The sequence below is a fragment of the Marmota flaviventris genome, chromosome 4 (genome assembly GCF_047511675.1).
Source record: "Marmota flaviventris isolate mMarFla1 chromosome 4, mMarFla1.hap1, whole genome shotgun sequence".
NCBI classification, from domain to species: Eukaryota; Metazoa; Chordata; class Mammalia; order Rodentia; family Sciuridae; genus Marmota; species Marmota flaviventris.
The window spans coordinates 155,122,730-155,149,680 of record NC_092501.1 but is presented as its reverse complement, the minus strand read 5'-3'; the positions used below and the strand labels follow the sequence as shown (position 1 = coordinate 155,149,680).

At 54.4% G+C, this 26,951-nt stretch overlaps 2 protein-coding genes across 5 annotated transcripts in view; one reads left to right on the top strand and one right to left on the bottom strand.

Moving 5' to 3' along the window:
* The window catches only part of Stk24 (serine/threonine kinase 24), a 100,748-nt gene extending 91,092 nt beyond the window's left edge, over window positions 1-9,656 (top strand). The window contains exons 8-11 of one of the 2 annotated variants that reach the window (XM_027938780.2): window positions 1,529-1,652; window positions 2,608-2,676; window positions 5,222-5,358; window positions 8,646-8,774. In XM_027938780.2, the coding sequence (XP_027794581.1) occupies window positions 1,529-1,652; window positions 2,608-2,676; window positions 5,222-5,358; window positions 8,646-8,682 (367 nt within the window). In that variant the 3' untranslated portion in view covers window positions 8,683-8,774. Of the gene's footprint in view, window positions 1-1,528; window positions 1,653-2,607; window positions 2,677-5,221; window positions 5,359-8,645 lie in introns of both variants that reach the window. The other variant, XM_027938779.2, reaches the window with a different exon arrangement.
* A 2,501-nt stretch (window positions 9,657-12,157) lies between these two features.
* Farp1 (FERM, ARH/RhoGEF and pleckstrin domain protein 1) overlaps window positions 12,158-26,951 on the bottom strand; it is a 260,483-nt gene continuing 245,689 nt past the window's right edge. For all 3 annotated transcript variants that reach the window (XM_027938778.2, XM_071611599.1, XM_071611600.1), the window contains exons 19-27: window positions 24,268-24,398; window positions 21,614-21,682; window positions 21,316-21,405; window positions 20,701-20,783; window positions 20,509-20,621; window positions 19,864-20,030; window positions 15,579-15,686; window positions 14,940-15,091; window positions 12,158-13,575 (exon numbers count right to left, since the gene is read on the bottom strand). In XM_027938778.2, coding sequence (XP_027794579.2) covers window positions 13,494-13,575; window positions 14,940-15,091; window positions 15,579-15,686; window positions 19,864-20,030; window positions 20,509-20,621; window positions 20,701-20,783; window positions 21,316-21,405; window positions 21,614-21,682; window positions 24,268-24,398 — 995 coding nt within the window. In that variant the 3' untranslated portion in view covers window positions 12,158-13,493. The remainder of the gene's footprint in view (window positions 13,576-14,939; window positions 15,092-15,578; window positions 15,687-19,863; window positions 20,031-20,508; window positions 20,622-20,700; window positions 20,784-21,315; window positions 21,406-21,613; window positions 21,683-24,267; window positions 24,399-26,951) is intronic.

Sequence of the window (26,951 nt, the reverse complement as noted above, 5' to 3'; positions counted from 1 at the left end):
CTTTTAGCCTCCTGTCCGCATGGAGTCTCCGAGTAGCATCCGTGTGAGGGCTCTGGGTGCAGGGAACGTGACCTAGCCTCCTTTCCTGTTCTTAAAGTTCTGACCAGAGGACATTGCCTTAAATACATCTTGAAAGGCTGTGAAGGCCTGTTTTAGTGCCCGCTTGCTGTGTTCTAAGAGAAGCTCAGCCTTGCAAAGCTCTGTGTGGGCAGTGCCTGACCGAGAACCTGTGTCCGGCTTGGCACCCAGGGTTCCATTGGCTGGAGACGTGACCTGGAGTTTCCAGCTGGGACGCGGGGGAAGTTGGCTTGGCTGCCCTGACCTCAGGGAAGGAAGTGGCTAGGTAGAACTGGGCCTGTAAGCCGAGCCTGGAGCTGACCTGCACCCCCTGGCCAGAAGACAGCACCCTCCCCATGCCGGGCCAGTGGGACAAGGGTTCTCAATACCCCTGGTGATTCTGGTTCATAGCCAAGGCCAAGTCCATTGATCTTGGAGGCTGTTGAGGTGTTGCTGCCGGCGACTAGGGCAGTAGCAATGGAGGTGAACAGTGGGGAGAGAGAGAGAGGAGAGGGTTTGGAGAGCCAGGATGTGGTGATGGACTTGGGTAAAGGGGGCAGATGTGCCAGGATTTGGCAGCATGGCGTGTGATGTTCCCAGGTGGCCAGGAGATGTGCATCTTGAAGTGACACTGAGGTGTGGCCCTCAGGGAAAGAGAGCTAGGCAGACCACGCAGACTTAAGGGTCGCTGCTGTATGAAAGGTCATCCGAACCCTGAGAACCGGTGGTGTCACTCGGGTGTGCATTTGCCATATGAGAAGAGCTCAAGTTCTGGAGGCGGGGGACCAGGCCCTAGGAAGCCAGCGTGGGGATGAAGATGAACATCGAGTGAGAAGGACCCCGTGGGTGGGAGGAGACCAGGCACAGCAGAGCCAGCACCTGGGGCTGATTGGCAAGATCATTGGGACCATTGCTGTTGAGGTTCCAACAGGCCAGGACTGCATAGACCCCCTTACCAAGCGGTGCTTGGAGGCTGGGGACCTTGGAGGTAGCATGTGGGGATGGGGTGGAAGGTGACAGGTGGAAGCAGTGAGTACAGATGCACATCCGTGATCTGTGGCTGAGACCAGATGTGGCCATCCACCCGAGGGCGTGATCAGGGGAAGCTGCTTGGAGGGGAGGAAGAGAGAGTGCTTCTGGGTTGGCGGGAGGGAGGCACACAGGAGAGAAGGCAGGCCTAGAGGGGGACTTGCAGGGGACGGGACGTTTCCTCCTCCAAGTTGGGAGCCACCTCTTTTGCTGTGGGAGGCTAAGGAAGAAGGATGGCGAGAAGTTCAGGAGCCGCCTTCTGTTCAGTGATGTAGCAGGCTGTGTGACTGGAGGATCCCAGGGGGTAAGGGGGTGGTGTGGGGGCGTGGAGTGTAGATGGTGGGAGAGGGTGGCAGCTGCGGTGGAGCATGGGCTGTGGGTGGCCGAGGGCCTGAAGCCAGGGTGTCCACGCTGACCGACTCCGCGGGGTCTTTGTGTCAAGGGAAACAGATGGCCAGGCATCTGGAGGTAGTGACTCTGGGGACTGGATCTTCACAATCCGAGAGAAGGATCCCAAGAATCTTGAGAACGGAGCTCTTCAGCTGTCGGATTTGGAGAGAAACAAGGTACAGTTGCTCATTCTCGAGTGCTAGCACCTGTTGTCCACCAGCAGGCGCCTGCCATTCTGTAAGGCCTTCCCTGGGAGTGGGCGGAGTCCTTGAAGCAGTCCTTGGTGGGGCTTTGCCCTCAGAATTGGCAGATCAAGAGCTGAAGTCGTGTCTGATCATGCAAAGATTGGGACCTGAGAGTCCGCATGTGGCTGTGCTGTGGCGCTCTGGTCTCCCCTCTGCTCTGGGCCACACTGGGACTCCTGACCTCCCGACCCTGGGCCGTGCTGTGGAGTTGGAGTGAGGGGGTCAGGTTTCGTGTACAGAACAACTTTATGGTTCTCTTTAGGGGACTGTGTCCACATGCTGGGATGACTCATATAATGTACCATAATTTTATTTAAGACCATATAATTGAATGTGATCTTTTTGTGTTTAATTGATTAATTGGTTTTATGCCTATTTAAACTTGTGAAAAGCTATATTTTTAGGTCTTTTAAAAGTGTAGTGGAGGATTCGTCAGGCAGGTGGACCAGTGGCTGTCCCTGTGGTCCCAGCCTGCTTGGATGAGTCAGGCAGGTGTTAAGTGTTGTCCAGGTAGAGGTGGTAACTCCAGAGAGGCCAGTCGCTGCAGCAGCTCCACCTGGCTCCCCTCTATGAGCTTCGGCAGAGAGCACTCCCCATAGAGTGCTGGGCCATCCAGCGTGGCCGCCCATCCAGCGTGGCCGCCAGGGAGTCTTTCTTCCCTTGTGGATTCAGATACTGGGTCCCTAGCGTCATGGGTTTTGCCTGTGACTGCAAACTTTGTAGCCTAGTTGAAGACGGTAAGACAGTCTTACCCAGAGTGACGGGGGCAGAGAGCATCCGCTCAGCGTGTAGAGTCAGCACGGGCTTTGGTGGGCGGTCTGCTGCGTACTGAATCGCTGCCGGTGCCTGTTCCCTGTTCCTTATGATCTCTCTTTTCTTCCTCAAGATGAAAGACATCCCAAAGAGGCCTTTCTCTCAGTGTTTATCGACAATTATTTCTCCTCTGTTTGCGGAGGTAAGAACCTGGTTGGCTTCCGGGAGCAGGGTGCTGCTCCTGTGGGGAAGTGGTCCGTACGAGGTGGGGCGTTGAGATAGCTGGTGTGGGCACGCTTGACACGTCTGTGTGGCGCCCGAGGCAGGCACTGGGTTCCTTGGTGCCAGCGGCTCCTGCTCCGCCTGGGCAGAGCTCCTTGTCGCCTCCCCTGGGAGGTGGTGTGTGGCAGCCTGCGGTGGTCCAGCCCGGGCCTGTTATCACCGTCCAGTTCAGCAGCTTTCTACAGCATCTGCTGGCGCTGCCCAGTCTCTGCCCCGTCTCTGCCCCAGCAAGTGTGCGGCAGTGCAAGTGGGCTTCTAACATTTGAGAGGACGGACTCCCTGGGCTGCCCCCATCTCTGGGACCCTGCCTGTGCCCTGGGTGAGCTGGGTCTCAGCCTGACCCTCCTGCGTCCCGTCCTCATCGTCTATGTGGCCCTCCTTGGCTTGGATGCCTCGGAGCTAGCTGACTCCCACAGTCTGGGTGGTGAGCCAGGTTTCTCGGGTGGCAGCTGAATCGGGGTCCTCACACTTGAGGCTGGCGGTCTGGAGGACGGAAGTGGCCACCCGAGCTCGTCCCCCCGCCCACAGTCGGCCTGCTGTAGAGTCCAGTGCGCCTGTCCACCCTCAGTGCTGCCAGAGCCCATCCCAGCTCCCGTCCTCCCAGCTTTCATCCTTGTGGCCTTCTGACGGCCCTGCTGTGGCCCTGGCAAGGTCTGGGCCATGTGGGAGGACGGCTGTGCCTGGGGCATCAGGGCCACCTGAAACACCTGAGCACCCCGGGTTCGAGGGAAAGCAGTGTGGCCGGGCAGGTGGGAGCCCCTGCTGCTTGCCCTTTGACTCCAGCCAGACACCGCTGTGCTCCGGAGTGGGCTGTGTGGGCACTTGGGGTTCTGCTCGCTTGCTCCTTGTGACCTGCCATCATCAGCCATCCTAATAGAATCAGTGGCTGACTAGGAAAAAACAAAGGTTTTTCTCATTTTCTCTGGACTTTATTTTATACCGAGTTTAAGAAGGAACCATGCCAATCATTATTCAGTATCTCCCATCAGATTAGCCCTAAATGCAGCAGTGTCCTAGATTTTTGGGGGGGCTAATCCACAGGAGTCTTTTCTTATGTGTTTTTTTATTATGATATTTAATAACCTAAAGTTCAAAGTGCTTAGTGTGCATTATTTTAGATAATGCTAAAGTTCACATGTGTGAACGAGGACGGTAGGGAGATGGAGGTGCTGGTGTCTCCGTTACTGTCACTCGGCCTGTGCCAGGTTGCTCACTCAGTGGTGATGGCGCACGTCTGGTACAGCCCTCTGGTGGGGGCCCATTCCCAGGGCTGCCCCACTGCCTGTCCTTGTTCCTGCTTTGAGACAGAGGTGTGGCTTCAGAGCAGGGAGCGGCATGGTGGGCTGTAAGTCGCTCTCCTGGGACTCACAGTTACTGTCCTGTGAAGTCGTGGGGAGTGCCAGAGAGACACAAGCCACCTCCCGGGGGCTCCTCTGTGCTGTAGCCTGTGACCAGAAATGTTCCTGACGCTGTGGGCCCTTCCAAGGTCCTGCCCAGTCCCTGTATAGACCCTGTTGGGAGAGGAGAAGCCATTGCTTTTTTGGGTGCTGCAGTTCTGGCAGTGACATGTTCACCGTACCCTGGAGAGCCAGAGCTGAGTGTTTTATGAAGTGTTCATAAAGACGGAAGGGGTCTCCAGGGGTTGCATTGGTGTCTGTCACCTCTGCATTGCCACCTAGAGCCTCCCCTGGGAGCCTTTGGTCCCAGACTGTGCTAGATCTTCGTAGTCTCATGCTCGTGTTTCGTTACTTGGTCACATTTTGGGAAGAGACTTGGAACTAGCCATTAGGCAAGGGGGGTGCCTGAAGACACTGTTGCCGTTTCTCACGGGAGCAGAGGAGGGGCACTGTGGATCCCCAGAATTTAGGGCTGCCACGCATTTACCTGAAGGAGAACATTTGACAGCATCTGGATCAAAACGGTTTCTGCTGAAGGGTGGTTTTTTTTTTTTTTTTTGAGGGGGTGGGATTTTTGGGCATTGAACCCAGCTGAGGACACTGACAACTGAGCTACATTTCCAGTCCTTTTCATCGATTTTTTAAAAAATTTTTAATATTTAGATAGTGTCTCACTAAGTTGCCGAGGCTGGCTTCAAACTGGTAACCCTCCTGCTCAGCCTCCCAAGTAACTGGGGTCCAGGTGTGGGCAACACCTGGCAGGTCTCGTTGGAGTTTCAGATCTACCCGTCAAACTTGGAATCCAAGCCTGCGACCCACACCACAGCCGCAGTGTTGAGGCCAGAGTAACTTCTGGTGGCTGTGAAACTGCTTCTCTGGGACAAGATTAAGGTTGTAATAGAAAAACAAAACAGAGGACACCATCGGAATCCAATTTGGAGAATGTGCACGGCTGGCCGTCTCCCGGCCTGCTGCCCTTTCTGTGGAGGAGGGCTCTGCATGGTGGCCCTTGAAGGGAGTGCTGCTTGGCTTGTGTGCACGTGTCACGCTGCTCTCCGTGTGTTTCAGCTGAAGGAGAAGAGCCAAGCATGTGGAGGGAACCTGGGGTCCATAGAGGAGCTGCGAGGGGCCATCTACCTGGCAGAAGAGGCCTGCCCCGGGATCTCGGACACCATGGTAGCCCAGCTGGTGCAGCGGCTGCAGAGGTAACTGACCGACTGTGGAGGAGGGCCCTAGGGCATTGGCGCTGGGCTTTCCTCCTGGAGCTCGGTGCCACTGTGGTACTGTGTTTTGGGGGTTTGTCCCCATTGTCCCCCAGCCACAGGGTTACAGCAGAGTCCAGTCAGAGGAGGCTCATTCTGAATCCGTAGGAGAGAACCATGTGAGTCCCAAGCCACCGGAAAGAGCCACAGAACTTTGTGCCTTTGTCTCCTTTGCGACAGCTAAAGGATGATTTTTAAATGTCTGTTCTTAACTACGCAGCCTGCTCCTGAGCCGGATTGGCCAGAGGAGTACAGGCCTCAGTCAGACTCCTGTGGCTGCCTGTGGGTTTGGGGCTTTAGAGTTTGGTGTCCAGATGCCGGAAGGTGGGGCACAGTGACTTCTGTGAGAACAGGTGTGGGTGGGTCCTTTTCCTTAGTGGCTAGTACCCAGGCCCTGATGCCTTGTGGACAGTGGCTGTGCCTGTCCCTACCTGGTGTCTTTGGCTACACGTTTCAGACTGAGGAACCCTCCCTGCTTTTGCTGGGGGAATATCTACGTGAAAGTCACCCCAGGCGGCCCTCCTGGCCTGGAGAGGTGTGTGGGCGGCTGCTCCGGGAAGGAGCGTGGGTGCTGGGTCCCTGGCTGACTCCCAGCTGCTCAGGTCACGTTCCTCACTCCTGCAGTTCCAGGCCTGTTGTTGGCCTGATGTTTGTCTTCAGGTGTCCAGAAGATGGCTGAGCCTCCGTGACGACCCGGAGCATTGCTAGGCCTCTTCTGAGATGGCCTCTTGACGGAAAGTACTTAGGAAGGATATGAGGGCATGTGGGGTCACTTTGGCCATTTGCAAGTGACACCTGATGGGGCTGCCCACTGTCCTTGAAGAGTCCTTTTGTCTGAAGGCATCCAAAAAAAAGCAGTCTGACATTCAGCCTCATTCTTCCCAGCTCAGCCTCCTTAGTACATGACTGCTGCGACTGCCAAGTGAGGATAGAAAGTAAAAATGGTTTCCTTGGCTGAGACGGTCGAAGGAGTCACTGATCTGTTTAAATGATCTCTGTCCTACTGCCCCCACTTCTGCCACATTAAAAGCAATGAAACAAGTTACAGAAATAAAGCAAAAGAGAATACAAAAGTCACCCACATGCTTGCCTCTACACAAGCCTTTTTGATTTTTCTAGCTTGGTATCTTCACTTCCTTCTAATGGCATGTATTTCTTATTAAAAAGAAACTTATGCTGGGTGCAGTGGTGCAGGCCTGTAATCCCAGCAGCTTGGGAGGCTGAGGCAGGAGGATCATGAGTTCAAAGCCAGCCTCTGCAACTCAGTGAGGCACTTAGCAACATGGTGAGACCCTGCCTCTAAATAAAACATAAAAAGGGCTGGGGGTGTGGCTCAGTAGTTAAGCACCCCTGGGTTCAATTGTTCCTCCCTCCCCCCAAATAAAGAATGAAACTCATAAAGCAAATAGAACTAAACCCAGAAACTGGGTATATCATTAGTGTCTTGCTTTGGACTTTTTTTCTGCTTGTGTAGTGTCACTTCTGAGCTGGTATTTTATATGAGGTCCCCATTGCCTGAACGTGTGGCGTGATCTGTGTGTGTGCCTGGACTTCCCCAGCAGTCCAGCACTGTGCTGTGTCCCGAGCACACGGGTCGGTCCATGTTTTCCACTTCACAACCCCCTTCTCCCCGTCCCCTTTCTTTTATTGTTGATGCAAACCCATCTGCCAGCTGCATCCAGTGGGAGTGTAACACGGGCTTCACGTAGATTTAGGAATATTTTTTAATCTGCTACACTTCAAACATTATCATTTCAATATATAATCAATATAAACAATTACAGTGTAAGATATTTTTACTTTCTTTTTTGTACTGAGTCTTTGAAATCCGGTGTGTTTACGCTTGGGCTTGAATCCACACTTACAGTTGGGTGCTTAGTAGCCACCTGTGGCCTTCAGTGACAAGTGGACCCTCCTCCTTGGTCATCAGATGGCCTGGCTTTGGGGAGTCCTCATCTTGTCCCTGCAGGCTTGCTGTGGCAGTCTGTTTTTTACCCCAAAGTCCTCCGTGATTGGATGCCGGCCACAGTGGCTGAAGCTCAGGCTTCTTTGCAATTTGGCTCCCAAACCCATTACCTTGGCAAGTCGCTCAGAAAGAAAACTGTCACCTAAAGCATTTTCTGAGCCTTTCTGTCTTAGTTTTTTGAATTAATGTTTAGACTGTTCTGTGCACCATCAACTCGATATTGAAATTCAAGTATAGAGGTTGTGGCTAATGCCTGCTTTCATGGGGACCTTGACACTCCTACTGATAATGCCTTCCAGTTCCAGGCATTATCAGTGCCTGCAGAGAGGAGCTGTGGGTAGGAATGTTTGAGACAAGTCTTCTTAAAGGTGTCCTTGGCCATCTCCTGACCTGTGCCTTAGAGTTGGTTCTGATGGTGTTTGACCGCGAGGCAGCCTCAGCCCCGTTGTTTTATATTCTGAAGCAAGAAAATACTATAAAATTTTTCGAAAACAAGAAGTGATTCATGGTCCCACTATTGTAGCCTGGTGGTTACCACCATCACCACCACCACCATTACCATCTTTTAATGCATTACCTTCCAACGCACAAGTGTGAACTTACTCCATTTCTCACATACTTGCAAATTACATTGCTCCTGAGACTTTATTCCATGGTATTTATGATACAGAACTTACAAACACACAGGTATTATATGTGTATAGTCACAGCAAACTTTATTTTTCAGATTGCGTAAACACAGATGATCATAATTTAAAATCTTGATTTCTTCTGGTTTGCATATTTTGCTTAACTGCTTTTCTGTTAGTCTTCAGAGTTGTTACAAATTATTCTGGTGTTTAAAAAATCTGGAGAGGTTTCTCTGTGCAGATACCCATTTCCTCCTGTGAACTTTGTTTCTGAGGCCCTGCTGGGAAGCTGGTGACTTGGACCATGTCAGTATGTTGGTGGCCTAAAAGGACTGCCTGCAGTCCTCTTCCATCAGCTGTGGGAGGGCATCCCTGGGCTCTTGCTCTGTTACTGGACAATGTCATTTTTCCAAAATTGATCCTCAGTAAGTCTCTTCCGCTGCTTGACATCTGTCCAGAAGGCTGGACACATCATTTTTCCTCTTGATCGTGTGCCATGAAGTTTTTGTGTCAGAACCATGATTTTCTAAATGACTTAAGACTTCTTATCAAAACTAAGATTTTTATTATTTTAAATTTTTGCACAAGGGTTAGAAAAATGACATTTACTTCTGTTTCTTTTTCTTTTTCCTTAGATATTCTCTAAGTGGTGGAGGAACTTCGTCCCACTGAAACCCCTTGGCCTCTGGGGTTTTGTTTTCCCTCCTTTCTTCTGCATCCTCCTTTTGAAAGTCGAGGAGAACCTTTGCCGGCTCTGCTGGAGGCGCCACGGAGGGCCACCCCCAAGGCCGCGACGTCCAGGGACACACTTAGCCCTCGCTGTGCCCAGCCTGATGAAGTCTCTCGCATGGGGTGGGGAGGGCCAGCTCCTTCAAGCAATTATTTTATTTTTTTATTGTTTTTAATTTTAACCATAGTGCACATATTCAAGGAAAATGTCTTTGAAAACAAAACCCCTGAAGTGTATATTTGGGATTGTGATAAGGCAACTAAAGACATGAAACCTCAGGTATCCTGCTTTAAGTCGATAACTCCCCCGGGAGATGGAGAATCGCTGGTGGATCTGTGTACAGACTGTATATAGCGTCATTTTTACAGAAACCCCTTTGGCGTGCATAAGGAATCACTGTGTACAAATCGGCCAAGTGCTTCTGTAGATAATGTCCGTGGAGTAAATATTTGACAGGCCATAACTTGAGTCTATTGCCTTGCCTTTATTACATGTAAATTTTGAATCATGTGACCAGTGATTTGGGTTTTATTTTGTATTTGCAGGGTTTGCCATTAATAATAATTAACGCCCCTCGATGGAACACTCCCATTTGTACCTCGACAGATGCAAATGTCCCTCTTGTTTGTCCTTCACCCCTTTTGGTACACTTAGAAGTTGATTTCCTTTTTCATCGATGGTACTATTTCTTAGTGTTTTAAATTGGAACATATCTTGCCTCATGAAGCTTTAAATTATTATTCTGAGTTTCCCAGAGGAAGCGCTCTCGTCTAACCTTTGTTTGGAGTCGTGCACCAGGCGTACTGTCCTGCCCACACGATTTTCTGTTGCACCTCGTAGCGGAATCTGCATATCATCATCTTTCCCACCTGGAAGTGTCTGGATGCTTACACCAATAAATTTTATAACACACTTATTTTGCATACTCTTCTTGAAACATGACTGCAGAGTGGACAGGGCACCTGCTTGTGTGTGTGTGTGGTTGTGTAAGCGTGTGGCTGGCTGAGTGTGTGTGCTGAGACAGTTCAGAAAACTCCAGGGAAAAGTGCCCAGGTGGGAAAATGCTGATGAGCAGCATTTTCAGCTTTGCAACTGTGTGAGTGGTCACTGAGATGTGGCTGGACATTGCAGATTTGTGAAACTGCTCTACCTCTTGCCAGGGACTTTAAGGATGGTTTTAGTTCTTCTGAAGGAGACCACGGCTGCCAGTGCTGTCACCCAGGATGTCTGGTTTTCTTGGTTTGCTATCAGGTGTTGTTCAGCAAGGTGGGAAATTTCTGGGTTTTCTGCAATGAGGGAGGGTTGTGTAGCAATTTTGGGGTGTCTTATTTTGGTACAGGTAGTATTCTTTTATATTTGTTGATGCTAATTATTGTCATCTTTTATTGGGGTAGTAGCTTGGTCCTTTAGTAATATGTTGCCAGGATTAAGACAATGGAATTTTGGGGAGGCAACGAAGTCGCTGGGTGGACTTGGGAAGTTCATTGCCGCAGTGGCCTGGAGGTTGCGGGGACAGAGAACATGCCTGAGCTCGAGGTGTTGCGGAGGGGTATCGGTTTGTTTGGATTTGATGTGGGAGTTTAGACTATGGAACCATGATGTTTTATCACAAGTGGATTTCGGTTGAATTACTAATTTTTAAAAGGGATACACGAGGCTAAAGGAACTCAGACTGCATTGCTGATTCCTTTTGTAAGGGTACAAGACTCTGAGCGGTATGTGTTTCCCTATACAAGGCCAAAGGTCAGTTTTGTCCATCATGGGGTGTCTGGGTACCTCAAGTGTGCTATGTGTTAGGTTTTAAGAGCACCAATGTAGATGGCAGCTTTTCTGGAAGACAGAGTTCATCGGGTTTCCAGGCAGTGACATCATGACTTGATGTCAGGGCCTCATGCACGCAAGGCAGGTGCTCCACCACTGAACAATTCTGCACTGAACCACTGAACAATTCCTGCAGCCAACTTCAAATACTATAACTGTGGTGAAGTTGCTAGGTAGACTTGGATCCTAATCAAGAATATTGGTCTTGATTAGGAAGATTCCCTGCAGTCATGAGCATACAATACCGTAAAGCTCCATCTCCTGGTAAAAGCAACAAATGATTCTTTGGGAATTTGCTGGAAACTTCCTGGGGCGTGGGTTTAGACTGGAGGTTTCAACGTGGACTACCTCAGTGTACTCTCTCCTGGATTGTGACTCTGTAGACACAATCGGCTGAAATGTTGAGGGCACCTCGTTTAGCCACAGTCTAGCCTTTGTCCCCACATTTCCAGTCTTTCACTGAAGAGGAGCCAGGTGCCAGAGCTCCGATTGGAACCTGCCTCAGTAGTGCCGACGGCTGCTGGTCTTCAGCCGAGTCTGTGAGCTCAGCGTTTGGGGGTTTGCAGTCACTTGAAGTCTCCTGATGCCAAACCTGACCTGCTCCTGGCTCCTCAGCCCAGGGCCTGTGGGTCATGTAACTGTGGCCACCATGAAGCGGTGGCTGTGAGCTGACTGCTCAGCCATGGCTTCTGCCTTTTTGAAGTTGTTTCTCTGCGTCCTGCTGGCTGCACCCGGGAGGTGGAGCCCAGGGTGGTTCCAGATGTCTCGACCACCTAACAGCTGGGCCCTCGCTTTCCTGACGAACTGAGTGCCACCTGTCTTCCAAGTGGACAGTTCTGTTCTTGAGTTGCTCTTGTGAAGTGTCTGGCTTGGTCCTTTAGTCATGAGTTGCCAGTTGATAACTATTTGATACTTTCTTCCTTCAGGAACAGGGCTGCATTTCTACCACGAAATATGGCAGTGAAGGCAGAGGCCCCATAGTGTGTTCTTGAGCACCCACTGGGTCATGCAAGGGTTAGCAAAGGGCTCAGCAAACGATGGTCTTTGTCTTGCGTGTAGAGGGGTCTCTGGAACGCCACCTCCCCTGGCAGCCCATCGGGAGTGGACTTGGTGCCTATGTTATTTTCCGTTTTTCTCTGAAGCCACACGGGGAACAGAGGAGCTGGTCACAGATGGGAACCACAGGTGTCCGGCAGGTGGTTTGGAACCATTCAGAAATGCTGAGGTAGGGAACCACCTCGTCCCCAGGTGTTCCTGAATGAGTTGGGGATGTCACTCAGTTCAGGTAAGTTCTAGAGGAAGTATGTTCCTGATACTGCTCTGCCCCTTGGCCCCTTAGCATCTCCCTGACCCCCCCCCCCCCCCCCCCCCCGTTTGGGAGAAGCCTGCTGGGAACTAGTTCTCCAGGCTGTTCATCAGGGGCTTCTTCCAAGGGAAAGTGGAAGGTCCTCCCAGTCTGTCCACACCGGTTCTATCTCCCGAGCCTGTCCTCCTCCCTCTCACGTCCACCCACCCTGCCCCTGCCGAGGTGGCATTGTAGGCCCTTGGTCCCTGTTCCCGCCACATGTGCACAATAAAGACAAGAGACAGTGCTGGTCTGTTTTGCCTTAAAACTTCAATATGCTGGATTTTGGCGTGAGGTATTTTTATTCCCTTTGTTAGTGCTTGCAACCATCTGGTACATATTGTAAGGCAAAGGATGACACGTCTTGAGCTCTTGTCCGCCTGTCACTCGTGGACACCAGCCACAGCTCCATGACGGTGTGCCCACTGTTCAGGGAAGTGGCCTCCCTGTGAGGACATGGGACAGAACTGTGCTGAATTGGCCGACTAACGTCAGGCAGGGCTCAAGCGTGCTAAGGGAATGGCAGCCACCTGGTCGCCACAGGGAACGGGTCGACACTGCCCACCTGTGGGCACTGGGACACCAGGTTCCCAGCGAAGCGTGACTGTCCAGGGGGTGCAGTGTCACTCTGCCGGTACCCCATGCCCGGGGGATGAGTCTAAAGAGTGAAGACAGGCACGGTAGATAACTACTAGAGAACGCGTGGTTTCCAACCACGGAGGCGGGAGGGGATGGGTCTGGTCACGGGGGCTGGGACTACGTACCATTACTGTACAGGCTCCTGCATCCATGAAGCTCACATGACACCCCAGAACGGAACAGCACAAATGGCCCTGGTCAGTGACACACAGGTTCTCATGCTTGTGAAACACAGCAAACACCATCGTACACACCACTCACAGTACAGCAGCAGTCAGGGGCGCACTGGGTCCCTGCTCCTCCAAACAGAAAACAACCCGCTACGGTTTGTAAAGAGGAATCGATTTGGTCAACTTCGCCAAGAAGTAGGCCAGGTAACAAGTGTGTGTCACTGGAGCGTGGACCCCTCAGCGGAGCGGAGTGCGCTGGGAACTGCTTATTAGTCAAGGAAAGTGAGTCCTGTGGACCTCCTGTTATAAAAGTAGAAAGATTGGGGGGGGGGAAATGAAACCTGAAAACGATCTCATTTGCTTAAGACCGCCACACTGTAAAAATCCATTTTTAAAACAGCAGCCCGCAGGTGGAATACTAAAAGTCCTTTTCTAAGAAAAAGAAGAGCACTTGCCCTGTCCTCGGTTGAACGGATGTGTGTGCACCGTGTTAGAGGTGCAGTCGTGGGGAAGGAATGTCGTTTGGCACTCTTTAATGACAATGCTGCAATACTGGCACAAGCCCAAGAACAGTCCCCATGAGAATGACAGCGGAAGGCCCCCAGGCCTGGAAGTGGGAGGCCCCGTTCCAAGGAGAAATCAGCAGTGGAGAAGACAAGGTGAGGAGATGGCCGCGGAGGGAGACGGGCGAGAGTCACTGTGAAACCATGTTCAGACAGGTGACAGTGTGGCTGGCTTCGTCACAGACGGTGAGCCAGCCATGGAGTGCGTCCAGCCATCAATACATGTGAGATTCTTTGTGACTTGAAACATGGGCCCGAGAGGCAGAGCTGGTGGCACTTCGGATCACTTCCATCCACCTGAAACAGAAGAAGGTGACAGGGCTATTTTGGGCCACTTTATTCAGTTTCATGGTTCTGTGCTGCCATTGGCAAAAACACGATGTCATGGAAGCCCAACTGGTTTGTAATTGGTCATTTTGGCAGCAGAGTTTGTAAGTTAGAGTTAAAACAGAAGGTTCCTCTAGGGGTCCCCAAGGAATGCAGTTTGAGAACCATAGGAGCCAGAGGCACGGGAGGCCACAGGCTCACTTTGACCAATTTAGGATGAGGTGGCTTTGGCTGTGTGGGAGAGCTCTACCTCCTGATCTTTTCTGAGGATACTGAATGTTTCCCGACCTGCTTGGTGGGGAATCCATTTTATGCTGTAGTAACATGTCCCCAGGGGTCATCTGGCAAAGTCTGGAGGATTAGCAGCCAGCGCAGCTTCCCCGTCCCCGGTCCCTCTGGTTCAAAGTGTCCGTAGGACTGAGGTCGGGGAGCTGGGCTGAACCAAGCTTCCTCCTTGACGGAGGACCTTCATGCAGCTCCCAAGTTAGACGGATCCAGCTCAGCTCCTTGATCCAAGTCCAGGATCAAGTGTGAGGATCACTATCCTGTGGGCTCAGTGGCAAACTGTTGCTCAAGAACTGTTAGGTCTCCTGGACATTACAAGGCGTTGTGTACAGTTCATGATCGGCCCATTTAGCAGTCCTTGTGGACCTGAGCACCCATAGAACTCACTGTCTTAACACCGTGGCCGGGAGACAAGCTGCTCCCTAGGAGGGGCACTGACCTGGCCCCTGAGTGGTAACTACTGCCCTGTCTAGCCTGAGGGCTCTGTCACCAAGGACAGCAATGACAGCTACATCAGAGGTGTGCTATGGAGTGCATTTCCCAGAGGCTCAGAATTTCTATCTAAAAATGTGAATTTCAGGAGTAGCCTCAAGGTGTAGCTCATGCCCAGTGGCCTGGCTCCTTTGTCCACTCATTTCTTGGCTAAATAGCTCACTACATCATGCAGACAGCGGCAGAGAGGAGAGCCCTAAGACATGTAAGCTCTTCCTGCTTCCTGTGGCCCTTTGACGACGGGGACATTCTTGGTCATCGCCCAGTTAGGCGTACTGTGACAGCTGAGCCTAGCAAGGGAGGGCGGCAGTCCCCGAGCCCGCTCCCTGCCACAGGCCTCAGCTTCGCTTCCTGACAACGCGCACACGTTAAGAGACCTAAAGGCGCAGGGTTGGTGGCGTGAGCAGGGTAGCACCCAGGAAGCCAAGACTGCACTGGCCTCCCAGGAGCAAGGGCGCGTGGGCACCAGGCAGAGAGGGGAGCCAGCTCTAGGGAGTAAATGCAGGCCCACCCGGGGGTGTCCCCTGCCTGCCCAGGACCCAGTGTCGGACGTTTACCTTTCGAACGTGTATTCGCTTTCAGCCCTGAAGTAGTACACGTGGGACTTGAAGTGCAGCTTGAACACATAGTCCTTGTGGATGTTCTCAGCCTCGGAGGGGATGGTGAGCGAGTACCCGAGCAGAGGCAGGCTGGCGAGGGGATGATTGTCCTGGGAAGGGCACATAGGTGGCTTGGGGAGGAGGCTGCGCCTGGCTACTGCCCCCCACCTGAAGCAGCTCTGGAGCCCAGGCAGTTCCACCCCAGGACATGGGTCTGCAGGGAAGGGACTAGAGGCCACGGTCTTGGCCAGTGCAGCGAGGTCCAGCTCATGACTCCAGGAGGACACGGGCCCCACACGATCCCCTTTCCTTGTCCAAGCAGCAGCCAGACTCTCCTTTAGCCAACAGTTAACATCAGCCTTCGCTGAGCCGCGGCCCCCCTACAGGCCCAGTGCAGGACCCCGAGCACCTGCTTCTCCACGCCCAGCAGGGGCTGAGCAGGGGAGCCCCATCTGTCTCCCCAGGGGAGGCCGCCTGCCTGCAGGGAGGGTGCCGTAGGAAGCCCCGAGTTGCCGCCACTCTTCCCAGGCCAGGCACACTTCACTCGGTCCCCATCCCTAAGGTCCCAGGGCCACCTGACCTGGGCAAGGTACCTACCTGGTGTGACTTGTAGAAGAACAGGCAGAAGTTCGTGAACACCACCCACAGCTTCTGCCACCCATTGCTGTTTTTGAATTTCCTCAGCAGGCTCCCAGACAGCTGGTTCTGCAAGACAAGCGGCCAGTCAGGGGCACAGGGAATGGCCCCGGCAAGACAGCGCGGCCTCGACGCCCATCGTGCAGTGTGGTGGGCACGGGAGGTGCCCAGGTTCTAAGAACAGGCTTCCTGTGACCTAGGCGTGCCCTGACTAGGAAAAGGCCCACTACTCCCTGGCAGGTGGAGAAGCCCTTGGGTCGAGTGGGCTGGGCCTGAGTAATTCTCCTTGTCCCCTGTTACAGGTTAAGTCGTATCCTCCCAAGAGAAATGCCGGGGCTTCACCTGCAGTGTCTCAGAATGTGACCTTAGTAAAGTAGGTGGGCTCAGGTATAAGTTAAAATGAGGTCCCAGTGGGGAAGAGGGACTTGAAATGTGAGTGCTGTCCCTAGGGGGAGGGACACACAGGAAGGACTCCTTGTGCAGTGGGGCAGGGGCCCACAGCAACATCACACTCTGCCAACAAACAATATGGAAGAGGCGAGGAAGGGTCCCTTGGCTTCCAGGGTCTTGGCCCCACTGACAGCTTGATTTTGACCTTGTGGCCCCCAGAAACCATGGGAGAACAAATTTCTGCTCTAAGCCACTGTCTTTGTGGTCCTTCCTTTCCTAGGAAACAGACCCATCCGGCCACCAAGGTTCGAAGGACACCCTCACCCGTAGCTCCTGACCGCCACCTAGTGGGCCAGGGCCAGAAGCTGCACTCAGCCAGGCAGGGCGGGTCCAGGCCCTGTCTCCAGTGTCCTGGGCTAATCCCACAGGTCCTGTGGTCACCTTGAGACCTGGGTCAGCTGCTGCTAAAGACGCACAGGCAGCCCCGATGGGAGCAAAGGACGGACACCTCACTGGGCCAGAGAATGCTGAGGCGACCGGGGGACTTTCTGACAAGCCAGGTCTCCTTGGTTTCCTTTGTCAAGGTGGCACCACCAGGGGAGACTCAGGTGGGAAGGTGGTAATGGGGGCACAACCTTTAAAGAAGATGAGTGCCACTCACCTGTCCACTTAGAAATGGCTAATTTGCCAAACTTTAAATTTTACCAGTTTTAAAAAGCAAAAGCTATTTACTCCATTCCTCTAAGTACCCACACAAGCAAGTAAAGGCCTGGGCCAGGAGCTGAGATGGAAGATGTTTGACGTCTCTCTCCAGCTGCTCACAGTCTGATGGGGGAGGGGCGGAATGAACAGTGAGCTGAGAGGGTGCAGGAAAGACGGGGCCCCTGCCCGGGGACCACAGCTACAGTGGAGAGGGTGTCCCAGGCCAGCGGGCAGCCCTAACCTTCTGTCCCCTTGTCTGACTGCCATCCCCTCTCAGGGACAAGGGAGTGCAGGGCTCCCAGCAGATGGTGACACCCAGGGCTGAGCTGGGGATTTGGTGACCTAGCAGTATCACACCATGGCACACCAGAGGTAAGGACCCCATGTTAGACAGGAGGACTTCTCCCATGTCCTCTCACGCGTCCTCTTACACCCAAGCCAGCCCACCCAGGGGTCAGACACTGCGTCCATCCGCCCCATTCCAGGCCCATATTCTGAGGCAGGCTCCTCGGGATGCCCTGCTTCTACCAGCCACCTGAAGCCTTGGTCTGTCCTCGCAGCCTCTACAGCTGCTGCCCCAATGGACTCTCGGTGAAGTTCCCTGTCCCTTCTGCTCTTGTGGGCTGAACCCTGTGAGTGCATGTCTTGGGCGTCTCCGTGTCTGGGTCTCCACTTGCTTCTCCCAGAACCAGCCAATGCCCCGTTTCCTTGATGCTGTCCCCAGAGACCCCTCTCATCTTCCTGACTGACAGAGGCCTCCTTGCTCTGCCCCCTCTTGCCGTCCATCTCAGCCCATTGTGGGTGGGCTGAACGGTATGTCCACAAAGACATGTCCAAGTCCAAACCCCTATTACTTGTGAACGTGACCTCTTACAAGTAGGATCGATGCGGACGGTGCTCCTATAAAGAGAGATTTGTACCCAGACGCAGGGAGCAGACCATGTGGCTGCAGACTAGTGATGTGACATGACTGAGCCAAGGACTGTCGGTGCCCTAGCAGTATCACACCGGCAAGAAGCCAGCAGAGAGGCAGGGAATAGATTTCCCCCACGCGCCTCCAGCAGGAACCAGCCCCACCACATCCCTGATGCTGGGGCTTCCTGTGCTGTGGGAGAGCGAGCTGCGTTTTGATGGGTGTGCGGTCCTGTCACAGCAGCCACAGGAAGTGAACTGTCCTGTCCCCCTCTCTGCATTGCACTCTCTCACTGTCCTCCGAGTCAGTGTCTATCTGCCAAAGAACTTCCCAGAGGGGCACTGTCCCCAGTACAATCTTAAAAGACAACTATGATCTTTCAAAGCCCTTGCTGGCTCCGCCAGCTGCACGGCTTCCCTCAGTTGGCAGTCCTACCCTACGACCTGTTGTCTGGACCCCTACGACTGGCCGAGGGGACCCCCGTGCCACAGCCAGCTCATCTTCATGCCGTCCCCAAGCCTCCTGGTGCTCACTTCTACCTGCACGAATCACAGCAGACAGAAGCCGGGCACAGGCTGAGGAAGGGTCATGGCTGGGAGGACAGGAGCCGCCCCTTCCTCTCAGGGGAGGCCCGAGGCTCACCAGCTGGTCCAGGAGCATTTTGGCACCTGGCACATGAGGCCGCCCACCTCAGAGGCCAGACTGAAGTGCTGTGCCTTGGGAGGGACTTTCATATGGAGGGAACGTGTGGGAGACACCCTGGCCAGTCCCACAAAATTTTAACCTGCATTACTGCCCCCCAAAGCCACCCACGGGCATTCATGCTGGCTCCTGAGGGTGGCCAGCTTCTCCTTGGGGCCGCAGTAAGTGTCACAGGCTGTGCAGGCAAAATCGGAGCCAGTACCCAGAAACCACTGGGAAACATGGGCCCACTCCTAGTTCAGGGCGGGAAGCGGCCAGGTGTCGCTGGATCTGGCCTGCGTGCGGGCCAGGTTGCTTGTCTGGCTCTCCCGACCCTGAAGACACCCGCCATTCTGTAGATGGTGCGTGAAGGAGTGCGGGGCTTGTAGAGGTGCCTCCAGGCCGCCTGCCCCTCACTGCACACTTGAGTGGCTTCCCGCTCCCAGCAAGTTTCACACACACCCAGAGGGAGGGTGCGGTGGAGGTGGAGTGCGGAGCATGTGGCCTGTGAGCGGGAGGGAGAGGGAACAGTGCCCACTGACCAGGCACAGCGGCCTCCATGGGCAGAGCCCAGTGGGAGTGGCCAGGAAGAAACTGCCTGGGGCAGGGACGGTGAGTGCCTGGCCTCGCCATGTCCACAGAGAGTATCTTCCCAACACAGGGTATAGCAGGAAGCTCAGAAAGGTGGGTAGGACCATGAAGGTCACTTCCAGAGAACACCTCTCCCAGCCTGCCTGATCGGAGCCAGCGAACCCTCACGTGATGCTGTGGCCCAGGCACGTTTGGGAACGAGAACTTCCTGTGTTTTAGAAGCTGAGTCCAGCCTCTACCTCAGTGGGGGCCAGGGGGCCAGCCACAGTCACACACAGTGACGATTTCATACGAGACGGAGCGTGCACACAACTTGAGAGACACCGATGGCCGCGTACAGCCAGGTGGGTGCTGCTGGCCAGGGGAGATGAGAAAGCCCCTGTTTTCAGTTTTCTGGGCTTGGAAGGTTCTTAAAGTCACTTCAGACCTGAGCTGGAAAAGGGGGTTTGGAAAGGTCTGGAAGCCTTCACAGTTGTGATCAAGGAGGCCTACGTTCAGGGTGAGTCCCAGAGAGCCCCTGGAGGGCCCCGCCCTGCTGGCACCAGCTTGCCGATTGTCAGACCCCACAACCTACTCATACACCCGATTTCCAGGTGACAGCTCCAGGACATGGCCCTGGACTCACGGCTGCACACGTGAACAGACGCTGCCCTGTGACCCAGTCCCCTAGAGGAAAGAAACGGGAGAACGAAAGAAAACCAAGACTCCTGTAGGTGGCAGTGAAGACTGACCGACAGCAGGAGCCGCAGCTGCAGTGGCAGAGGACAACGCCCACTCCTCTGCCCCCGTGGGGATGACCACAGCAGACTCAAGCCCCGGGCTCCGTCCTCCCTGCTCAGCTGCCAATGGCCAGGCACAGGGCCGGGCTCACTGCAGACCCCCGGGCCGGAGGCTGCACGTGCTCTGCCTGGGCAGGTGCAAGGTAGGGATGAGAGCCACCCAGCCGCCACCTCCGCACTCCACGGGTACCTCCACGGCGACGCTGAAGTCCACCATGGAGACGCTGGTGTTGCGGTGCCAGCACACGTGCACCATCGTGTTGCCGCGGTGAGGGGCCTGGCGCTCCAGCGAGGTGCGTGAGGCACTCAGGTCGTCCTCCGACTCCTGGTCGGCCGTGGTGGCTTCGTCGGGGGACTCTGCAGGATGACAGGAAGCCACACTGGTGTCTCCCCATGTGAAGCCTTTTCCTGATGCCCTCCAAAGCACTGGGGGAGGCTCGGAAGGCTGGGGGACTCAGCGTGGTCCCCAGGGCACCCACTAAGCAGGGGTCTAGCGAGGCCTGGGAGCATGCCCTGGCCCACCTGCCTCTGCCAGGGAGCCCCTGCACATCTGGGTGCCTGGCCTGTGGCCCTACACAGCAGCCTGCCCTTCTCCTTGGACACCAACTGCCGGGCAGCAGTGCCGGCCCAGAGCGGGTGACTTCCCTGCCCCTTTGCATGTTTCCACAGTTTAACTTTCAGAAAAAGAGCTTTTGTTGATTTCTAGCCTTAAACTCAAACACAGACTGTGGCTGAGGGACCACCTGCCAGGGGTGCAGAGCCAGGCCACCCCTCCACGGTGAGCCCTATGGCCATGGGCTTGGGTGCTGCTCCAGGAAGCTTCCCCACCACTCACTGTTGTCCGGGGGGCTGCTGGCCAGGAACTCGGGTGTGGGGCCACTGCTCTTCTCTGCCAGGTCAATGGCCATCTGGATGTCCTCAATCCACTTTTCCATCTCGGACCGAGAACTGAGGACAGAGATGGGTGTCAGCTTCTCAGACACAGCAGGTCAAAGGTAGACGGTAAGCGGTCAGATTCCAGAGTTACCTGGCGGCCACGATGATGGATTGCCGCTGGCCTCGGAGGGTCAGGCAGTGGGGCACCCCCCACTCGTCCTCGCTCTCCTCGATCTGTGGGGCAAGAGTTCACCATGTTACCGTGAGAGCCCATGCACCTCTCTGTCCACCTCCTAAGGAGGCCACCATAAGCCAAGATCACAATCCTGCAGCGAGGTGTCTCATGTGCACCTGCTTGACCAGGGGTTGGGGCCCTGGCCACTGGCTCTTCTTGCGGGGGACAAGCTGGTCTAGCTCCAACTCCACCATTCCTTGTGTGTGGTGAAGCTGCCCGCCAGGCTGGGAGGGGCAGAGTCACACAGAGGCAGGCAGCAGGCCTCTACTTGGTTCCAGAAGGAAGCACTGGTGGCATCCCACAAGCAGGAGGAGGGGCAGTGTTCCTACCAGGAGGGCCCTAGAAGGCCGTTCTTTCAGGGGACGGGGCAGGACTGGAGAGCCACTGGTCTTCAGGGCCCAGTCTTCCCACCCGGGAGGGTCCTGTCCTCCACTTCCTGCCCAGCCTCGCCCTTTGGCTCCTCCCATCAGAGGCGTGCTCCCTCCCGCCTGGCAGGGAGAACACCAGCTGCTGCCCGCAGAGCGCACTCACCGTCATGCCATAGAGCGGGAGCTGCCCGTGGACTTTAAACTGGTTGGAGGCGGTCAGTCCCCGGCTGGTGTACAGCAAGACGTCGTTGAACTAGAGGAACAGGCGGAGTGGCGGGTGAGTGGGCTCCGCTGGATGCCATCAGGGCAGTCAGTGCATTTCCCCAAGTCTCTGGGAAACCCAGGGAGCTGCTCTTCCTGCCTGCCAGGGTCCCTTGGGTGGCCATGGCCTTATGATCTCTAGCCCTGTGACAACATGGGTCCGGGGGCCATCGAGAGGACACATCGCTCTCACCACTTACCAGGAAAAACATGCGCTGCTGGAGCCCCTTCCCCGAGAGCTTGCTGAGGCTGCCCAGGCGGATGAACTCCTGCGGAGCAGACAGCCAGATGTACCAAGAGCGCAAGGCCCCCTGCACCCGCGGCCCTGTCCTGCTGAGTGAGGCCTTCAGTTACTGCATCCCCGGGGCCAGGCTAGGCTGCCACTAAGCACCGCTGTCTTTCCCAGGGGCCTTCAAGGCAGGTGCCCCATTGGAGGCACCTCACAGGAAACTGGGGTTCAGGCTAGCAGGAAGCATGTGCTCACATGCAGGGAGCCACAGCCCCTCTGAGGATGAGGGCCATCCGCAGCTCCATGCTCCCCACCATGAAGGAGAGGACAGGGACCCCAACTGCACAAAGTGTCGGCCAGGGACTGGGAAGATAGTGCAGAAGACAGAGAATCTTGTCTGTGAGTTCCGACTCCGGGTCTTAGAAACCAGAGGAACCAAGGCACTCGGCATCCCCAGTCACATTTTCCCCCAGATCCATGAGGACGAGGTTGTGCTATGTAGGGCAGGGACTTTGAAAACCAAACAGCAACCTTTTCTTTCTTTTGGGACGGGGGCCATGTTGCCCTGGCTGTCCTTGAACCCCGGGGTTCAAGCCGTCCTCCCACCTTGGCCTCCTGAGCAGCTGTACTGCACCACTTCCAGCTAATGGTCATTTTTACGTTGGGATAGAGCACACATGGACTGTCCCACGCGCATCAGCTGTGCCTTCAGTGCCGTGCCACCCTCACTGCTGTCTATCCTGGAACTCGCTCCCTCTGAGAGCCCGTGACGCTGCTCCCATTTTGTTTGGGGTTGACTTGAAGCAACGAGGAAGGCAGGTGGCTGGGGGGACAGAGCCTAGGAAAGTGAGGTGGCGCTGAAGCCGGTAAGCAGCACCCCCACTGCAGCTTCACCTCTGGAAGCAAACACGACCTCCCCTTGATGAGTGCACGGTATGTCTGACACGTCCCGGGTGGGCGTAGTGGCCCCTCACGCCAGCCTGACGTTCAACAGTATTATCCCCACTTCCAGATAAGGAAACTGAGGAGCAAAGTCAGGAAGAAATGAGCCCAAGACCGCCTGGTCAGCCAGGGGTGACTGAGCACCACCGCGAAAGGCTCATGATGCTTGGGGTGCTGTGGCACCGTCCATAACGCAGGAAGGGTATGCTTGGTCCCCTTTGTAAGTGGGAGGGGAGACGGAAGGTAAGATGTACTGCATCTTCTTATATAATAAACCTCCTGATCTTCCTGACCCATGACGGGGAGGATAAGATCCCCTTCCAGTTCCATCGTCCCGGCTCTGATAGAGCCAGAATTTGAACCTGTGGCTGCCTATTCCAATCCAGTGCTCTCTTCACTCGCAGAAAACCGTTCCCTCAAAATGAGAAATCCTTACAAATGGCCTGTTCACCTCGGCCTAATGCATTAATGTCTTGTAGAGTTCTGTTTAAATAAAATTACATCGATTCCATGGAAGGCAGACGAGGCTGCTACGTGTTGGGACCAGGCAGAACTCTCTCGCCAGAGGAGCTGGGGCGAACCCCAGCCTTCATCTCCACCCAGTACCCACCACAGAACTCGGACGAGTCTCCCAAAGCTTGTTTGCCCTTTCCCGTCAGTTTTGTGTTTAGGCTTCTGGCGGTGACGCCCGGGGAACCTCCCCATGTGCTCCCCCAGTGCCGAGGCCGCTACCTGTTAGATGAGCCTGCAAGGCCCGACGTTCAGGGGGCTTGTCCTAAGGGTAAGGCTGGCATGCAGCAGAGCAGAGACCTGAATCTGGGAGGCACAGAGTTTGAAGAGGGAGAGGCAGCCGGACCAAGATTCCAGAGGAATTTGATAGATATGGCAAAGAATGATCACTTTTGGTTCCTGAGCAATGATTGCTTCCTGAGAAGGGAACTGGAAAAGGCAGGCTTTTCCCCATCTTGTCTGTTCCTCTACCTGGTGGGAGTGGGTGTGTGTGTGTGTGTGTGTGTGTGTGTGTGTACTGGAAGTCCCACCCATTGCTAATGACCTGCTTCTCATGGAGGGTGCTGGGTAGGTACAAGTTGATACCATAAGTGAACCTGTATCTCCCAGAATTGTTTCAAATGTCATTTTGATTTTAAATGAAACTTATGTATTAAAATTTTGCATCTTTAAAAAAAAGTACCGAACTTGAATGGGATCTTATAGACACTTTCATGCACTAACAACTTCTCTGCTTTTAGATCACCATTTTATCTAGTCCTTTTCTTTCTCTTTCTCTTCCATTTTCATTAAATTTCATTTTTTTGTTTTGTGCTGGGATTGAATGGAGGGCCTCAGGCATGTTAGGTAACTGCTCTACCACTAAGATGCACCCTCAGCCACTCATTTACCTAAGTTTTAAAAAACAAAACAAGCTGTCTTAAATCCTCCCTGGAATGCAATAGGGAAAAGAAAATAATCAACAAATAAGGAGAAGAAACAGAATGTGAGGTCAGAGGATTTCCCTTTCCCCTCCCTACACAGATTCTGAATGACACTGTCATGTTCAAAGGGTTTTCCCAGTGGCCTCCCGGGGGGCAGGGGGAGGGCCCTTGAACTTGAGAGTGTCCGTGGTCCACAAGCTCTAAGCCCCGAGGCCTCTCTCTGACTCTACGTCCTGCTCCCTCCGCTTACCCTCCCGGGAACCACGAGATTGTCAATGCCAATCAAGTCTTTCTTGAGTTCATGCAGCTTCTGGAAGTTCTCCATCTTGATCATCGTACCGTGCAACTGCGCCACCATTTCAGTCATCTCTGCCAAAGCGGCTGGTGAAGGAGACACAAGCGCCCAGGTTAGTGCAGGCCAGAGCCTCTCCCCGGGCTCTCAGCTAGACTCTCCAGAACTGTGCATTTCAGGGCCTGTCCTGTGGGGACGCGCGGCTGCTGCTCAATCAGAGAAACCGCGGGATTTGCTTTAAGGCCAGATTTGCTGACCCGGTTTCCCTGCAGCACCTCGAGGAGGCAGGGGACTCGGCATGGCCTCATGGTGCATGGCTGCCCCTCAGGTAAAAGGACTCGTGGGCATCGAGGGAAAGACATGGGAATGAGGGCGCCCTGAATTCTGCCTCTTTCCTGGAGAGAGCAGGGCCCGGTGAGTACAGAGAGGCCACAGAAGTGTGGGGACCGCCAGCCAGTGTTGGAGGGGCCTGTACTGCGACACTCGGGGACTAGCATCAGTGCACCTGCTCTTCCTCCTGTGGACATTACCCTGCTTACCAAGAGGGTGCAAAGAGCGACTGAGACATGCCAAAGGAGCTGCCCAGAGCCAGCAACCAGGCATCGGGGGGCACACAAGCCCGCAGTGGCTGGGCATGTGACAATTCTGTCCAGAAACATGTGCCACTGATTTTCAGTCTTCAGGACACCAAATTCCTCCTGCCCATCCTCTGGTTCCAGAAGGCAAGTGTTAGCAGTCTTGATTTCTCCTCGGATGCAAAGTAAGCACTTCCTGGCTTACCACAGACGGCTTCCCCTCAGCCACAGTGACAAACCCTAGAGTTTTCCTCTGTCTTCGGACATTACCACCCACTTGGTCCAATAAACCTCTACTGGGCACCAGTACTCAGTGGGTTGGGAGTGAGGAGGCTGGGAGAGGAGAGGAGGGCACCTGGCCTCCCTCAGCTCAGGCCTTCTGTGCTCAGGCCTACCTGCGTGCACCCTCTCTACAGTGGGGCCACTCTGCTTGAGCTAGGAAACAAGCACATCTTTCTATTTAATTGTCAAAGATAAACTATTCCAACATCAGGGATTGCTTAAAAAAAATAGAACAAAGTGGCCAAGTCTGCCAGTGATGGCAAGTGCAAGTCCCAGTGTCCCCTCTCCCTCCCGAGTGACACACCTGTGGGGTCCTCAGAGTTGGGAGAGGCCTTCGGTCACCTTGTCCTGGCACAGCAATTGGCAATGCCAGGACACCAGGACAAGGGGGGCGAGGCCACCCAACGTTGAGTTCAGGTGCCAGCTGAGGCTTCGGGACGAGGACGGGTTTGCAGGGAAGGCCGAGGAGGTGCTGGCAGTGATGCGGGAGGCAGGGACACAAGGCACCACGCCGTGGCAGTGGCTGGTTTCACAGGCTTTTGATGGTCTAGAGAAACCTTGACATCTAAAGCAGCTCTGCCCGTCAGGCATGAGCCGCCACCGTCTTCATCGACTTTGCCAAGTCTTCTATTGAGCTGTGTTTTAAAAGACGATCTGAAGGAGATCCCGTATGTTCTAGATACCGAGAGCCACCGTCGGGACCCCCGCCACGAGAACCCTTCCTGCCCTCCCTCTGCCGCCAGGTCAGCTCGCCACATCTACAAGACCCTGTGGTTCCGGGCCCTGTTCACTCTTCCAGGCTTCTGGTCGGCCCACTTCTCTGCACTCCACACAGAGGGCACCCAGCACTTCTGCTTTCTGGAATGTTCCATGAGTTCTCTCCCCTTTGGACCTGTGCATACCTGTATTTGTGCTGCTCCCTATTCTCCGACCCTCCCCTCATCCTGCAAAGCTCCCACTTACACTGTATCCTCACCGTGGACATCCCTGTCCACCCTGCGTTTACAGCAGGTCCTCTCAGGGCCGGGATCCCAGCGTTCCACCTCCCAGGCACCCACAGCAGTGTGGATCTGGTGCATGAGGAACGGGGTGCAGGTCAGAACGGGTTTAGATTTTAGTTGGAGGCAGGGGCCGCTTGAGTTTCAAGCAAAGGAGGAGGGAAAAGACGCGTCTGGAGAACAGTAACAGGTAGCCCAGGAGACGGGAGGGTGTCTGAGCCTTCAGACAAGAGCAGGGGGCCTGACATGCAAGGGACACACAGACTCCATGCAGTGTGTTCAAGAGGCACCTCCAAAGGGCCCACTCTGGAGGCAGCCCTGGCTGGAGAGGGGAGGGGACTGACTCAGCAACAGCCCTGACTCGCAAGGGACTTGGGGCTGAGGCCAGAGAGCATAAATGCCAACAGAGTACATGTAACACGGGACAGAAGGAGCCAGGCTGAAAACACTGTGTGGCCCAGTGGGACAAGAGTGCACTCCTGGATCCCTTCCACCTCTGACCTCTGCTTCCTTGTCTATAAAATGGGACTGTTGAAGGAATAAAGGTGACAAAGTAGGCCCTGTGCCTGGCCTGGGCACTTTGAGGGAGTACATCATCTTGAGACCGTAGGGAAGCGTGATCCAGGTTCCATACCATTTACTTGCCAGCTGCGTAGCTCTGGACAGATTCCTTAACCTCTCTGATGTCAGTAGTCTCCATAGGTAAAATGAGCTCACTCCCATGCCTCAGGCTGGTGAGGAAGGTGGAGTTAACTCAGGGGAAAGGCTTATTAAGGTGACTGGCACA